General features: G+C 41.0%; 1 protein-coding gene across 1 annotated transcript in view; it reads right to left on the reverse strand.

Moving 5' to 3' along the window:
* Positions 1-18,210, reverse strand: part of LPCAT1 (lysophosphatidylcholine acyltransferase 1) — a 121,631-nt gene that overhangs the window by 49,917 nt on the left and 53,504 nt on the right. Inside the window, exon 2 of the mRNA XM_083188115.1 lies at positions 6,544-6,686. Coding sequence (XP_083044241.1) covers positions 6,544-6,686 — 143 coding nt within the window. The remainder of the gene's footprint in view (positions 1-6,543; positions 6,687-18,210) is intronic.

Raw genomic sequence — 18,210 nt, forward strand, 5'->3', positions numbered from 1 at the left:
ATAAATCGGGGATGGGGAACCTTCGGCCCTCAGCTGTTGTTGAATTACACATACCAGCATGCCCTGCAACAGTTTTAGTATGGCCAAATACAAAAATGTAGCAGGGCATGCTGGGATGTGCAGTTCAACAACAGCTGGAGGGCCGAAGTTTCCCCATCCCTGGTATAAATAATTGTTAACAGCTAAAACTTGTAATCTGCCATTGAACATGTGCAAAATTGCTCATTTGGTACTAGCAACGAATGTCTATTCGTTGCAAAAATGTAAAAAAAAAAAAAAAAATCAGTGTTCCAAAACTGACTGCACTGATTAATTTGATATGCAACACATACTTATGTGCTCAAGTAAGTCTGTCTGTATATTATGTGCTAGAAATCACGTTCCATTGTGCTTCTTCTGCAACTTCACACACAATCATTTCTGAGTGTTTAAAATCACAGCTTGGCGTCTCTAAACAGACTGGGTGGTGTTTCACTGGTCTGTATACACAAAATTAAAGAAAAGGTCACTACTCTACACTGCTTGTTGCAGCACATCCATGACAGGCTTTGTATGATGTATTGATTCTTGGTGTATGAGGACACACCTGTAAACTCCCTTGATTTTGAAAAATGTCAGGCCGGAGCCAGCCAATCAGCTCCTACCTGCTATGTCACACACTGTGTTTGAAAAATGTCAGGCCGGAGCTGATTGGTTGTTTATCACTCTCCATTTTATCACTTTTGAAGCTTAGTGCATCTGGCCCAGAAACTTTACAAGTTACCAAAAGGCACATATAGGATGGGGTTACATACCCTCCAACATGCTCTGTTCCTGGACTTCCCTGCCAGTGGCAGTTACAAAGGTTGGACTCCAGCACAGAGCAAAACTCAAAGAGGGGGGCACATCAACTGCCAGTGAGTCCAGGACAGTGATGTTTAGAGTGGCATTAGGTGTGGCTCCCCTTTTTGAATATTGGACTGTACTGGAGTCCAACCTCTGCATCTGCCACTGGCAGGGAAGTCCAGAAACAGAGCATTTTGTACCAAATGGAATGGGCCATTTTGGAGGGTATGCGGTTAACATATAGACAGTTGGGGTCCCAAAAGTCATAAACCAGATACATATCCCCAAGGCAAGTAGCAGGGCTGGGGTTAGGCTGCAGGTGGGAGCACTTGGGGAATCTGGCCGGCAGGTTCCCGCTGTATGTCTTCATACCCAACCTGGCACATAACTTTATTTATATATCTTTTTTTTTTGGGGGGGGGGGGGGGGGGGGGGGAAGGGTTGTTTGTTTCAATATCAATCTATATGTTCAAAAATAGGAATAAAACCAATCTAGTATTTCCATGTGGGATGTAATACAACACTGAGTCATGAATTCCCTTCTGCTTCGCTATAAATAAGTATCTTATTTCCTCATTGAAAATAATACTACATTTAGAAATTGTATTGCCAGACAGAAGAATATAGAAGTGTGTTAAATATTAAAAGTTTTACAACAAAACATATAGAGCAAGCGCACACAGAAAGGCTACTGTGACAAATTCATATTTCTCTTCAGATACACTGGAGCCGAATTATACTCCTGCTTGGTGTGTGATTGAAAGCCTAGGTTACAGAACATGTTTTATGCTATTTTTGGCTTGACAATGAATAATAGAATATTCCCATCGTGTGGAAGTAGATGCAAGCAATGGTTAGAAAGCTCGTTTGGGAAGATAGAATTGTTTGAAACCAACCCCTTCTGGTTGGATAACCAGTCACAAAATTTGCAATCTATTAATAATCTAGTGACCCAATTGCTGTTAAAATCTGGGACAGTAGAAGTCTCACGACAAAAAAAAAGTCATTTCATTTTGGGAAAAAAAAACAAAACAAAAATCAGCTGAAATTACAGCTGTTATATCGGGGGTGGGGTGGGGGGGGGGAATGTATTGCAATTTAATGTAAACTATTCTGGTTATCGAGAAGAAAAAGACAATATTTTTCAATTTTTTTCTTCAAGAAGTTTTTAATCAAAGAGATGGCCACAATAATAATTTTCTTGAAATTCACTTCATCCAAATGATAAGTTTATTTTCAATAATTCCAAATTACGACCAAAAGCTTCCTCTTACATATGAGACTACTGTACAACAGCTACCTTAAACCAATAACCATGCTCCATGAATGCCCCGGGGAAAAAAATACAGAAAACTGTATAGAGCGCTTATCAGGGCTGTATGTCTCAATATGAGCAGCTGCAAAAGGGATTAGTCAAGTCCCTTAGAAAGTGCAAGAACAAGAAGAAATATGCAGCGCTCTTTTAATGATGTAATCAAACTGATAATACAAAACACATTTATTTCTAAAATACATAAAAATAAAATATATTATAAAAACTGTACAGATGAAATTATCAAGAATGGGTTAAAATGCAATATGATAATGGCATGTGGACCTGTCAAGAGGAATAATGAGATATAACCTGCTCTGGTCTATTGGAGTTCCGGCACAAGTGGAGAGTGAATTGTATGGAGTCCAAAGATTTGTAATCCCAATCTGCTGCTGGAGGTGTCCTGGTCCTTGGGAGGACTATATATTGTCAAGGGATCCTCTCTAGATTGCCGCGGTACTTGTTAAGGGATGGGTACTCCAATAGAATGTCTCCATATGATGTCTGTAAAGGTATCCCAAATATAGAAGCAGAATGGTATAGGGATCCTCTCAAAGTGCAACAGTGCCTGGAAAATCGATTGCCAAAGTGGGGAAGATAAGCCAAGTCCAGATAAATAAGCAGGAATCTAGTTTTCAAATCTCAGACAGGTCCTAAGAACAGCACCAACGCGTTTCGCTGTCACTCTAGGGACAGCTTTTTCAAGGTGGGGCAGATTTAACATGTGCACAGAGTTAGATTTGGGTGAGTTATTTTGTTTCTGTGCAGGGTAAATACTGGTTGCATTATTTTTACACTGCAATTTAGATTTCAGTTTCAACACACCTCACCCAAATTGAACTCTCTTTGCACATGTTACATCTGCCCCACCTGCAGTGCACATGGTTTTGCGCATTTTGAGATCAAATTTGTACTGTGATCAGATCTGAATAAAGGCCTATGTGTGTAGAACTTAAATATGATAGGCTTGCCTGAAGAGGTGAGTTTTCAGGGAATACTTGAAAGTTTGGAGGCTAGTGGAGTCTTATTGTGTGTGGAAGGGCATTCCTTAGGATGGGAGCAGCCCGATGAAAGTCCTGGAAACGTATATGGGAGCTAGTGATCCGTGCTGAAGAGAGACTGAGATCTTGTGCAGAGCGGAGTGGTCGAGGTGGGAGATATTTTGTGATAAGTAAAGAGATACATGCTATTAGGTATCCCCACTTAATTGTCTAACAGTAAACAGACCAATATGTATTAAAACACATTATGGTGACCTATGAGACTATGGTTTCTAGTCTCTTACCTGCATACTGTACATGCACTTTATTAGCACTAGTGTTAGTAAAACTGATTTACTGTAATAGGAAGTGGTTTGGGGTCCAAAAGTAGCAGATAGATCATAGTGGACACCAAACTTCAGGTAAGTCATTAATAATTAATATTAATTTAGGATAACACACAAAACTAAATGTGTAAATACTGAATGGTTCCCTTTAATGTAACCTTATAATTCTGTGGTGGAAAGCACAAATGCTAACCATGCTTAAATTGGGCAAGCAACGGCGGGTATTTAGGATGGATTTACATTTGTCTGACATTCTGCCTCTGGTCTTGTTTAAATATTCATATATAAGTAGGACATATTTTATTTATTTATTTATTTATTTATTTATTTACAGTTTCTTGGGGACATAAGAAACTAATGGGCAGATGTATGAAGCAGTGATAATGGAGGAGAGGTGATAACATGCCTGGTACATTTGGGGCAGAATTATTAAGCTCGGTGAAGTGATAATGTGGCGTTTTATCACCGGCCAATCAGCTCTGAACTGTGTAGTTACAGGCTTGGTTTAAAAATTATAGGTAGGAGCTGATTAGCCAGTGATAAAAACCAGACACTTTATCACTTCACCGAGCTTAATAAATATACACCTTTATCACTGGCCAATCAGCTCCTGACTGTTAAGTTAAGGCTTGGTTTGAAAAATGACAGGTAGGAGCTGATTGGCTGGTGATAAAGCACCAGGCACTTTATCACTTCTCCTCCCTTATCACTGCTTAATACATCTACCCCTAAATACTTAAACATAAGCACACTTGCATATATAATATACATAGTTTATAAACAAGTATTAATAACATTCTAGGGGTAAGATGTACTAAGCCCAGAAAAGTGATAAAATGGAGATTGATAAACCACCAACCGATTAGCAGTGGCATGGTAGTGAGGAGCTCATTGGTTGGTTGTTTATCACTCTCCATTTTATCACTTTTCAAGCTTAGTACATCTGGCCCTGTATGTCTAATATTATAAAGGATTAACCACATTTTTGCAGTAAGTTACTCTGCTCTTAAAACTTGCTGAAGAAAAATTAAGATTCCTCATGGTCAATTTAATTGAGCATACAATTAAGTTCACTAATTTACTGCACAATGTATATACTTTTCTAGCCAGTCAATTTGTTGTGTGATAGACAGGTTACTGAACTTCTGCTTGTGAGAATAGTGATCTGCACAAATGAGGCTAGAGCAGGCATCCCATTATAGTAGTCATGCTCACATGGACTGCTACGGGTACATTTACTAAGATGGGAGTTATAATGAAGATGGGATGTTGCCCATAGCAACCAATCAGATTCCATCTATTATCTTCTAAGTAAATAAGTAAGTAGAATAATCTGACTTTATTTTAGTACTAAATGTAATTGTTCTATGGAGGTAGAGATGAAAATGTTCCATGTGATGTATATATGGCAAATAGATGCAAAAAGTCGACTCTACATGGTCGAAAATGGCTGCTAAATTGTCCAGCAGTTTGACAAAATACACATGGATCGGCGAGTTACACACACACACACATATACACACCCACACACATATTAATATATATATGCAGATGCACTGAGAAGTCTTTTTCCTGTGTTTATCTACCAACAGTATTCTGCTGTCCTGCTTCCGATGTCGCAGGACCCATTCAATCACTCATAGGATTGAACGAATGACATCACACGACCACTCTGACAGTCACATCCTATGTCACGTCTCTACAGCTGCACTTGCACCGTTCAAGCAGTGGCCTCTACATGCCTGCACACTGCAATCAGTAGTCGGCAAGAGAAACTCTGTCATTACTGGCGCTGTAGGGCAACATTGGCATCCTAATATAAGGGCTGCATATGACGTCACAGGTACCCAGGGGACCCCCGGGCTCCCATTAATCCGATGTGCCATTACTTTGCATTTTGTTAATTGATAAAAATTAATTAACACTTCTATTTTTGCATTCTTACTTAGCAGCATTTTTACCACATCTGCCTAAAACTTTTGCTTATTACCGTATCACAATATGTAGCCCCATCTTACAAAAGTGTTATCAAGTGTTGAAAAGCTTGGCAGCTTCATAAACTCCACAGAGCCCATAATTTTCAAATGGAATAAAACAGAGAAAAACCCCTTTCTGTGGTTAAAATAAAAAGGCTGCTCAAGATGTTATCTCTGCTTAATAAATAGATCTTAGGAGGTTATCCCATTAGCCCCGATAGTGCACTGTTAATATTCTCCCAATTTCACCAATATTTAAATCTTCCTGTCCAATTGTATAGTGCAGTGGTTCCAAAACTGTGTGCCGTGGCTCCCTGGGGTGCCTCAGGATACTTGCAGGGGTGCCTTGGATTGGTTGTCCAGTGCCAATTGAAATTATTTGTGGTCAATGTAAAAGGCAAAAGCATTGCTGATGGGCTGCCAATAATAAAATATGTGGACAAACAGAAGCTAATTCTGTCCCTCGCCCATAAATAAACCTATGTATGACATACAAAACAATTTACAGAATAAGAAACTTTTGGCCTAGAGGTGCCGTGAAGAAAATTCTGATGCTCTAGGGTGCCGTGATTTAAAAAAGTTTGGGAACCACTGGTATAGTGTGAAAAACAATTCACTCAGTCCGGGAAAAGCCGTAAAACATATGTATTTTCACCCTTTTAAGCCATCAGAAAAAGAAAAAAAAAGTGTTAATCATTCATTTTTGCAGAAAAAATATCCAACTTTCAGAGCAAATGTACAGTACATGGTTTCCTTCAGCATGTGCATTCTCAGAATGATTAATACAACGCCACTTACTGTACAATTGTTTTACGTACAAATGACAAAATTTCTGCCAACTCTGGCTACAGAGTACAGCAGTGGTGTCAAACTCATGGCCCCCCGGCTGTTGTGGAACTACATATCCCAGTATGCCCTGCACAGATTTTATATAATGGATAGCTAAAACTGTGGCAGGGCATGCTGGGAAGTGTAGTTCCACAACAGCTGGAGGGCCGTGAGTTTGACACCACTGGAGTACAGACATGTCATTTATTAATTTTCCTCATTGTGCTGTACGGTGTAGGATACAAACAATTATATGATAATTAAATAAAACTCACTTCATCCACCAGGTCATGGGCATTTCAAGCTCTTTCCCTGTACGACCCATAGCAGCAACGAAGGCAAAAGGCCAGGCCAGGAGCATCATAAATGCAGCAAAAAACAGACGGATAGGGAAGAGAGTCAGCGTCATGAAGGCAATCTACAAAACAAAAAAACATGGAGTGTTCAGTTGGACACATGCGCATAGCACTTGTGTTATTATACATACTTACATACGTAAAGCAAGATTTGTAACCCCATTTTCTTATATAAACATAGAGCATTTTATTAATTGAGTATCAATAAACAGGACATGGATTTATAAATAAGGTAGCTGCTGCCCAAAAAGGAAAAGATCATGCCAATTCTCATTCCCAAAGACAGAAGTATCTCATAATACTATTTATGTACAGAATCTCTATCACGCTCTAGGTATTTAAATAATTACAGTGTGATGCAGGGCTTTTGAATTTAATCTCACACACATGGTGCACATATAGCTTTGTCATTTTATTTAAGAAAGGAAAAGTATGCAATTCAAATGTAGATATTTGCAGACAGAAAGAATTAAATTGATCTTACTTTATTCATTAAAATGCACAGATAAATCCTTATTATACCAGATTAGTATTAATTCTAGCACCTTTAAAAATATGTGTTCCTCTTCCCTCTGTGGGTGTTGCTCTTAGCAGAGTGTGGTCTGTATATCAGCACATAAATGCAGACAGGGCCTGTGCTAGAATCACTACAGCAGAGGAGATGAACTGCATGAAAGGTGAAGGGGGGCTAGAAGGAACACTACCAGATGTGTTAAGCGTTGTCAGGAAAAAACTACTTTTTGGCAGTCTAAAAGCAAATCAAACACCCTTAATGAACAAAACTAATCAGATATTTATGTAAGACATGTCTTTTGAAACCAAAAGAACTTTGTTGACATAAAAGACAAGATGTGCATTTATTTGACTATGAATCACAAGAATATTGGTGTAATGTATACATTTCCATTCTTCATATATTTAGAAATTATAACATTAACAATGAATCAATGAATGTAGGTATACGTAAGTTTATCAGCAAAACAAGTTAATCTAGTATAAAGGGTATTTTTGGAATGTCCCCCATATCTGCAGTTAGGCAAGGCTAATACCCCTTTTACACCCAGGTCAGCGGTAGGTCAGAGGCGGTGTAAATGGATCAAGCCGTGTCCCTTTACATGGAACTTCTACCCAGGTCCTGACCTAGGTAGAACATGGCTATGACCTGGGTAGAGGGCGGTGTAAACGGGTACTTTACCATTTATGTGACTCTGTGGATGGTAAAGTGTGCCAAGAACAGTGGTAATAGAGGGGACATGGCACACTAATTTGGTGGGCAAGTCATAGGTGTGCGCACATTGAGTGTTAGGGGTGCACACGCACCCCCTAATGCTGTACCCCCCCAACCTTATGAACACCTCCCTACCACTAGCAATACCTTTTACCAAAGACTTTTGCTTTTTAGAACTGTATTCCATTAAAAGAAGCGCCCATCAATCAATTATGTGTGTTTTGCATTGTTAATTGTACTAGACCATTGTCATATCACTACATACCTGCGTCATCCATATATGTTTGTGATTTAACTGCATGTACTGTTACACAGAATAATTAGAAGTGTAAAACTGAAATAGGCAGGAGATTATGGTGTGGCTGAGAGACTTTTCATATTGTTGTGAGTGCCAATAGATGATTGGCAGTGATAGACACACCCAATGGGTGAGGTTAGAGATGCCCTATAGGTGGTGTTAGGCACACCCCTTTGACAGTGCACCCCATAATAAAATATGCTGCGCACGCCTATGAGGCCAGTGTCGACACTGGCACACAAAAAACCCCCCTGAAAACCCTATGTCTATTCCCGGCCGAAAACGGGGACGTGGCTCATTTGCATAAACCGCGCACCTCATTTACATAAGCCGCTCCCCCTTTTTGGACGCTCGGGCGGCTTCGCCGCGCAAGTGTCCCTATTTCTGCAGCTACAAAGTTGGGAGGTATGGGGTACTATAGTTTTTTTTTCTTTCCGCTTGCCCACAGCCAACTACAGTATAATAGACAGTCCAAGGGCTAGATTCTCTAAGCTTCAAAAGTGATAAAATGGAGAGTGATAAACAGCCAGCCAATCAGCTCCTACCTGCCATGTCATAGACAGTGTTTGAAAAATGTCAGACAGGACCTGATTGGCTGGCTGTTTATCACTCTCCATTTTATCACTTTTGAAGCTTAGAGAATCTGGCCCCAACTCACTAACATAAATGAAAGGGGGACCTACACTACTAGTTTCTCTGGAAAGCTGTCAATCATCTCAGTGTAAGGAGTTTAAGGCCTCGTGATGGTTACATTTTTGAATTGTAACCCCCACACTCATATATTGGCATACATTTACGAACTGCCCAAATTGTCAAATGCAGTACCTTGAAATGCGCTGCGCTTAGGTGACATGAGTGGAGCTGCAGGGATATCCTGCCCCAATTAATAGCTAAGATTAATGGGGATATTCAATCCTGTATTCCGACTGTCGGGATGTCCCGACAGTCGAAACCCCAGCCCATTTTCGTTAGCTTCCTAGTTTATCGGCAGACGGGACCATATGGAACCCAATAAAACACAGATTTATTGGGACAATCACCTTCAAAATTAAGAACTGCCCCCCACAAGCAGATGTTAATCGGGACCTCACCCCCTTAAAATCACTCTGTATAGTTAACCCACTCAAACGTGGAATGATCTCCTCTATCTACTCTATACTAATGGAGGCTTCTTCCACCCCTCAGACTCATCATGACCGGGAGTGGGAGAAAGACCTGGGTCCCCCTCTAGATGAATCCTGCTGGGAGGAGGCAAGAGAAGGTATAGCTAAAAGCTCTATCTCTACCAGACTTAAGGAGACATCTTGTTCCCCTCTACTACTCCGGTTTGTTGGTGGGGATGTGGACAAAGGGGCACCCTGCTCCATACACGGTGGACCGGCCCAAGATTACTCAATTTTGGACAAAGGTGCATGACCTCTTAAGATCTCTCTCTGGCCTTCAACTTCCTCTAGATCCCTGGTCCTTTTTATTATCCCGACCATTTCCAGATGTAGACTCACCTTTGAACAAACTGCTCTCACATATATTAACAGCAGCCAAAACACTTATAGCTAAGAACTGGAAGTCTCTGGCTGCTCCTACAATACCTGCTCTAAAAAATTATGTTTGGTTTGTCGCAGGCATAGAAAAGATCACATACTTTTTACACGACTGCCAACATAAATTTGTTCGGATTTGGGGTCCATGGCTACTAACGATGGCCGATCCCTCCCCACCTTAATAGCCTTAAAGTATTAGATGTATCGATCTGAACAATAACACGGTGCCTGGACCAACTCCCGGAGTCCTACTTAAAAGTAAAAAAAATAATTAATAACTACTATCTCTGTAATAGACAACCTCTTTATAGTTTTCCTAAAACACTCACTGACTTATGTACATTCCGTTGGCTTCACCCACACTCGACCATCTTTCCCCCCTCCTACTCCCCCACCCATTTGTGTTACCTTTTTTCTCTTCTTTTCCTCTCTTATTGTTAAATATTAAATAGAAAAAGATACGGAGAAATGTACATATTGTATATGTTATTACCATATGAGCCTGGAATTGTATACTTTTCACTGCTTTCTCCTTCAATAAACAAAGATTTAAAAAAATTAAAAAAAATTAAGAACTGCCCCCGGTATATTGCAGTAGTATGCTGGCCTTAAAGCATTTGACTGTGATAGAACATACTTCCCAAAAATATTGAAATAACAAGATCACAACAATCAAAAAAGAACAGATAAAATCGCTTAACTAAACCACTTTAAATGAAAAAATTATAATATATATATATATATATATATATATATATATATATATACACACACACACACACACACACACATACATACATACACACACATATATAAAAACACATTTAATGATTATTATAGACATATACATGTAACTATTATAGGAAAGGTGCCCATACACCGTGTGATGTGATGTGCGCTCCCGCAGGCATCTCATCGCAAAGTATATAGAGTATGTGCTGCACATACTTTTTGTACTGCCCTCGCATCGCATCACATGCAAATCGCATGCATTGCGATGCAATCCAGCCCATAACGGGAGCGATCACCGCAACGTGTATGGGCACCTTAAGAACTGTCAGTTTTCCAGATTGAGAAAAATCCTGAAAAAAAAGGTTTGTTATAGGTTTTCATTTGTTCTACAGAACACAGAATAAAACCGCTCTCCTACTAAGCCTCGGTACGCTTCTTGTGGCTTGAGCATCCGGCATTCTATTGATTGATTTACAAATGAAAGTAATGGTAAGAGGAACAGCAAAGTAAACAATAATCTGCAGCAGTTTAATTGTCAACCGTTGATAAATAACATGAACAATCAAGTGCACATACTCTAGGAGCTGTATTTATAAGAAGCAAGATTATCTCTGATGAACAGCTGGGAAACACTGAGAAGAGATTTTTTTTATATCTATTAATTATTAATTCGGGAGATGACAGACTGAGGTATTCACACATTGTGATCCCCAACTATGCAGCAATGTAGAAATCCTCATGGAAAGGTGGCAAAGTTTCCACATGAACACAGGACACTGCCAGACAGTTCTTTACATGAAGCTTCTCACCCTGATAACAGACCCTTTCAGCATATCAGACACGCAAAAAGAAACAGACACTGACAGCTGTCTTATCTATCAAAACACTTACATGAGCCTTCTTGGAAATGCATAGAATTTGCATGGTATAATACAATGTACATAAACTTGCTATTAGGCAGATATTTAATCTCGGGTCACGACTGTCGGGACGTCCTGGCAGTCGTGATCCGGTCCTGTTCTTGACCCGCTCGACAGCAATTCAGCAGGTGGGATTCAATGTCCCGCCTGCAGAGTGCCAAAATGTCGGAAATAGTGGCGGGGGATTGAATACCCCCGTAATTTACTAGAAATTAAATATATCAATTCTGTTGCTGACCACGTTTGTACATGTTTAGAGTTTGCAAAATAAACACAATAGGTTACAGAGTAACCAATTTTCAGCTACAACACACTGAGGGCCAAATGTGCTAAGCTTCAAAAAGATATAAAGTGGAGAGTGATAAACTACCAGTCAATCAGCACTCAAATGCCATGCTACAGGCAGAGTTTGAAAAATGCCAGAACTGTACACACTCACTCACACACTGCATTTTGAGGGTTTTTTTGTGGCGACAAATCGGATATTCTGGGGGGTATTCAATGGGCCATGGCTGTCTAGCTGGCCCAACAGCCGTGACCCTGTCCCGTTCTTGGTTTGCTCGACCGATAAAAAGCAGACGGGACGAGAAGGGGGAAAAGAGGTGAGCTGCAGCCAGGAGCTTGTCACTTTCTGGTAGAAAGACCCAGACTGCTTGTGAAGTTGGGCTCGTTCTGCCAAGATACCCTGTTCAATGCTGTCGGGGAAGACAGCATTGAATAGGGCCCCGCAGCCATCTCTCCCGTTGGGAGATGGCTGCGGGTGAATGAATATCCCCCTCTAAGGGCAGTATTCAATGTGAATAATCGCGATGTGCAGCGAATCCTGTCCAGCCCTCCCTGTCACCGTATTCAATGCCACAGGGGCTCGCTGCCCGATGGCGAATTTTAACCCCTGCGGCGTTCGCCGGGTGACGGCAGCAGGCAAGGAGATGGAAGCCTCCCTGCCTGTGCTGGACACTGTGGGGCAGAAGCAGAGCTCCCGGGGACACAGACAGCAAAAGCTGCCCCCCAAGAGGGCTGACAGGGGACTGGGGTAGGGAGCCGCTGCACTGCTCCCGCTCGTGCATATGTAATGAGCGGGAGCAGTGAATATATGAATATGTAATTAGCGGTTCTTGCCCCCCTGCTGGCTGTTATGTGTAAAAAAATATATATATATATATATATATATATATATATATATATATATATATATATATATATATAACAAGGGGGTATCAGAGTGCGCTATAATACAACAGAAGTAGATTCAAACAATCAATATTTAATATAAAATATAAATAGCACAAGTACAAATATAAAAATGAGCCCTTTTGTTAAGGGTATCTCAAGTATACAATTGATGAACAAGGAGGATTGTTGTTTAATTCAAGAGGTCTTGATCACAGTTATCCCAACGCGTTTTGTCAAAACATGACTTCATCAGGGGCGGATATTCTAATCAGCAATTACCATATATGTCTTAAAAACAATAATCTGCCGCTCAGTATTCCAGAGTCTATTCCGATGTGATATCAGCAGTCGTGAAGAGACAAGTGGAATCTATGCAAGTTCTATATACAATTTTCATCGTGATGTCTCAGAAACATTCCAATGTGATTTCAGCAATCATAAAGGTAGGATGATTCCAATAGAAATGCCAAGAAAATTGCCAGATGTGCAAAAATTATTAGGGAGCTCACGATATAACAACCAGTCAGCAGGGGTTCACCAGCAGGGGTCTTGCATTGGTGAACCCCTGCTGACTCCAATCCAATTTTAGGAGGGGGGTACAGAAAAAAGAAAAGGGTAACGGGTATAGGGGGTACAAGTGTGGGGGGGGGGTAACATCTGCAATTATACAATCAAATTAGCACAGAAAGCATGGTAGGCATAAAATACAAAGCATGCATCACATATGACGGAAAGCAACTAAAGGCGTGCTTGCCAAGCATAATAGCCATAGACTGTGGGCGTCATACACTTTCCAAGATTCGTGGGTAGAAGGTCAGGCCGGTTGAAATGTGACAGTAGAGTTCTGTACATCTCTTAAAGATATCGAAACTCACTCAATAAGGCTAAATTGACGGGGGTCGCAGAGGGATGGCTTAGGGAAGTATCGTGAACCCTCTCCGTCAGTGACGTAGTCATGCCAATAGGACCAGCGCACTAGTGGGGAGGTAGATGAGTAAGAATATGGTATGTATTCTGTTTCCATAGTATAGCTGAAGTGGACTTTTTGAATAACCTTCTCAAGCCGGGGGGGTGTAGGCTGTTTCCAGCTTTGAGCCAGGGCTGAGCGGGTTGCAATTAGAATGTGTCCCAAAACATAACGTTTATGAGGGGGAATCGAGTCAGGAAATATATTTAGTAGCGCCACCGAGGGGGAGGGAAGCAGCGAAATATCTAGAACTTTTTCAATTAAGTTAAATGCATCTTTCCAGTAGCCAGTGATGGAGGGACAGGACCAGAATATATGATAGATATGGCCAATTTCTCCACACTGCCTCCAGCAATATTTGGAGCAAGAGGGCCAAAAGGAATTTAATCTATCTGGAGTTAGATATAGCCTATGGATCAACTTTATGTGCATCTCGGCATGATTTAAGCAACGAGACATAGAGTGGGAGGATAGAAAAATTTTACTCCACTGGGCATCGGAGAGTGTTAAACCTAAGTCAGTTTCCCATTTTTTCTGTGCGTTTGATTTAGAAATATCGGATAGGTCTAGTAGCGTTTTGTACCAGAACGTGATGTCTCCTCTAGATTGTGACTGGTTGAGACGAGAGTAGATTTGTGGGGATAGGGTGTTATGTGGGCCTGATTGGCGGGGGACACTTTTCCACCTATGACATATTTGGTAGTAATGAAAAAGTTCAGACCCCGGGATAGAGTATTTATTCTGTATTTGAGGGAATGGTAACACGCATTGGCCATCTAGAATATCACCTAGTTTAGTCACACCGGAAGCAATCCATTGCGAGAGGCGCAGGTTTGGTATCAGTTTGGATATCGTCTTCAGGGAAATAAATGGTAATTGGGACGTGGAAGGGGGGAGCTTAGCAGCTAGAGAATCCCATACTAGGAGGGAAGCTAGGGTAGAGGGAAGGAGTGAGTGGGTCTTGGGCCTGAGAGATTTGGGCATCCTGAAAAGATCCTCAGCAGGGAACGGGACATAGGACCTTTCAACCCCCACCCACCTCGAGTCAGTGTTTGCATCGGAGAGGAGTTTTAGTTGGGCCAGTTTACAGGCATTGTGGTAGAGACTTAGGTCTGGAAGAGTCAGACCACCCTTGGCTTTGGGGAGGGCCATTCTGGAGCGGGCTAATTTAGGGGGACCAGAGGACCAGATGTATTTAAGCATAATTGAAGTGCATGTAGCAAGCTCTTTTTTAGGGAAGATATAAGGAATATTACGAAATATATACATCAATTTAGGCAGCAGAGACATTTTGAAGGCCTCCATACGGCCCAGCCAAGAGATATCGAATGCAAGCCAGGATTTGGTGAGGGCTGTTAGGGAACTGAGCAGGGACGGAAGGTTTACCTCAAAGACTTTCTTAGTGTCAGCAGGGATGTTTATGCCCAGGTATCGGATGGATTCAGTTTGCCAATTATAGGGAAATTTAGAGTGTAATATGGATAAAGAGCTAGCAAGGTTATGCCCGCATACTTCTGTTCATGTAGTGCAGGCATGTCCAAACTATGGCCCTCCAGCTGTTGTGAAACTAAATATCCCAGCATGCCTTGCCATAGTTTTAGCATTCCCTAATAGCAAAACTGTGGCAAAGCATGATGGGACTTGTAGTTTCACAACAGCTGGAGAGCCATAGTTAGGACATGCCTGATGTAGTTTATACTTCAAAGGCATAAAAGCAACTATTTTGAAAACATATAAATGTGGTCTCAAGATATTATTCTATGATATAAATACGACTAAAATTCACATTAGGTATTCAAAACCAACATAATCCGTTTACTTTTGCAGAAATAAACAGGAATGTCTTCTAAAGCCCATACACACTGAGAGACTTTCAGCTGGAAAGCCACCCAGTGTGTATGGGGCAGCAATGAGTGCTGATGCGCTTCCCGCATCAACCCTAGCCTGGTCGCTCATCTGCTGGTATTAACAGCATATGAACGTCAGAGTGGATGGCTTTCAATCGTGTCCCACTGTGGAAAGTTGTCCACCCGGGGGAAAATCGCTAAAATGGGAGAAAAACACTCAGTGTGTATGCACTGAGCATTTTTCAGCCCATCAATTTTCACCATCATCGCTGTCCATACACGCTGGGCAAAAACCGCTCAGTGTGTATGGTCCTTAAAAGTTGGACAATATCTTTAAACTGATACAATTCCAATTGGAAGGCCCAATCCACAAGGGCGAGGTATTGCATGTGATATCACGCCAACTCACCGGGTAGCTGCTGGGCGGCAGAATCGCATATGATACATTGTCTGCAGCCCTTTTACATACAATGTATCGTATGCAACCCTAGCCAGTACGGGCTGTGAAAAATATTCATGGCAGCCCAAAGCATCTGCAATTGCCTCACATAAAATCACAGGAAAACAACATGCGATGTGTCACTTTTATGCGATCAGTCACAGCAATGTGCCCGGAATTGCATAAAAAAGTGTCAATATCGCACTAGTGGATGGGGGCTTTAAGGTGATCCAAAAATAATCTGTCTCAAGCAGGGGCAGCCAATTCCAGTCCTCAAGAGCAACGAAAAGTTTGTTTTCCAGGTCACCAATCATATGCACAGGTGTATTCATTACTCACTGACACATTTTAAAATATCCACAGATGGTACTAATTACTTCACTTGTGATTCAGTGGCGACCTGGAAAATGGTAACTTTAGGTAGCTCTAGAGAACTGGAGTTGGCTACCTCTGGTCTAACGTGTCAGCTTAAAGGCACCCTAATTTGGGTATTTTTCTATGCACATCTCAGGAAGCTACAAGCAGAAATCCAGGCTAAGCAAACAGCAACTGCCACTAAACAATTGAATTTTCCTCAGAACATTACAATTATTTTAGATGTGTCCTTCATATTGCATATAGTTGCACTGATATTTGAAAAGCATTTGAGCCATTATACAAAGAAAGATGAGTAAGCATTTCCAAACTTGAAAAAAGGATTGGGAGCTAGCAACTTTGCATGGATTATTTGAGGAATAGCATACCTCCCAACATGGCCCTCTCCAGAAGGGACAGAATGCTCTGTTTCTAGACTTCCCTCTTCATTTATTACTGCCATCACTTGTGCTGAGACAGCTTTCTGATTAATTAACCTGTTCAAAACAGGTGATGGCAATTATAAATTAAGAGGAAAGTCCATGAACAGAGCATTTTGTCCCTCTTGGAGAGGGTCTTTTTGGTAAGTATGAATAGTTTACAGTGTGACAGGCACATGTGGCTTAATTCAGACCTGATCGCTGCTATGAGAATTCACACAGCGGACGATTATCGATACACTGCGCATACGTATGGGCCGCAATGAAGTCCTGCTACTTTATTCCTTCGATAGCCGTTCAGCCGTGATTGACAGGAAGCAGGTGTCTGGGTGTGATAACCAGCAGAATTATGGGAGAGCCAGGAAAAACGCAGTTGTGATTGAATAAATGCAGGTGTGTCTAGGGAAAATGAATTTTAGCTGAGTGTGTGTGTGTGTGTGTGTGTGTGTGTGTGTGTGTGTGTGTGTGTGTGTGTGTGTGTGTGTGTGTGTGTGTGTGTGTGTGTGTGTGTGTGTGTGTGTGTGATGTCAGCTCCAGCCTTGAGTAGGTTGTTTGCATCTCAGTCGCCAAGTGTAGGGCTAAGCGGCGCTTGTGATCAGTGGATACAAAAATCAATCGATGTTCAGCGTATAATGGTTTTGAACATACAGTATTCACTCAGTGCGAATAGTTTGCTAGCTGTACACATTTATTCACACAGTGAGCACATTCATTTGCAAGGCGGGATTTCACTATATATAAGCAAAATCAAATAGAAAAATAGACCACATCGAACCCTATTACAGTCAGTTGGTGGTGTACATCGTTATTTTCTGATTGTCCAGAGGTTTTATGATTGTTATCAACTAGTACTAGTTTTCCCTGCGACGGGTGCGGGGAGCTGAGCGATGTGCTTAAGCACAGCTTGATCAGCACACATCGTTGCACCAGCGATGTGTGTTGAGCAATCCATGCGAGCCAGTGATCTCAGGTGTGAGAACACTGGTGATGACTAGATCTTGAGTGCATGCAGTCAAGATTTAGTCAGGCGATTGTGACGCGCAGGACCGCGCATTGCCTTTGCTGGGGGATATAGAAACAGGGCGATGTATGATTATTTTCTGAGTGATCTAGTCAGATCGTTAAAAATAGCCTTAAAATCGCCCCATTTGTATGGGTCTTAATACTTTACATTGTTTTATTAAAAATGGCAGTTGCCAGTGTGTGTGTGTATATATATATATATATATATATATATATATATATATATATATATATATATATATATATATATATATATACACACATACATACATACATATACATATACACACACACACACACACACACACACTGGGGGCCGCGGCGCGGATTTATACTATATGTGGCATTTATAAGGACACAGAATTACTGATGACATTTTATCTGCTGGAAAATCCTCAATAGATGTCAATTTCTTTTTAACCATTATTTGATTCATTGTATGTACATAGCCACATAGTGGTGTTACAATACAGCGCACCTCTATTTTTTTTTTCTCCTTTCATCTGTGCCTTTATTAACAGCAAGGCATTATAGGGGTGCTGCCTTCCTAAGCGCATTATTAGGGCCACAACACTGATATATATATATATATATATATATATATATATATATATATATATATAT

The sequence above is a fragment of the Crinia signifera genome, chromosome 5, assembly GCF_055691185.1.
Source record: "Crinia signifera chromosome 5, ASM5569118v1, whole genome shotgun sequence".
In the NCBI taxonomy this organism is placed as follows: domain Eukaryota; kingdom Metazoa; phylum Chordata; class Amphibia; order Anura; family Myobatrachidae; genus Crinia; species Crinia signifera.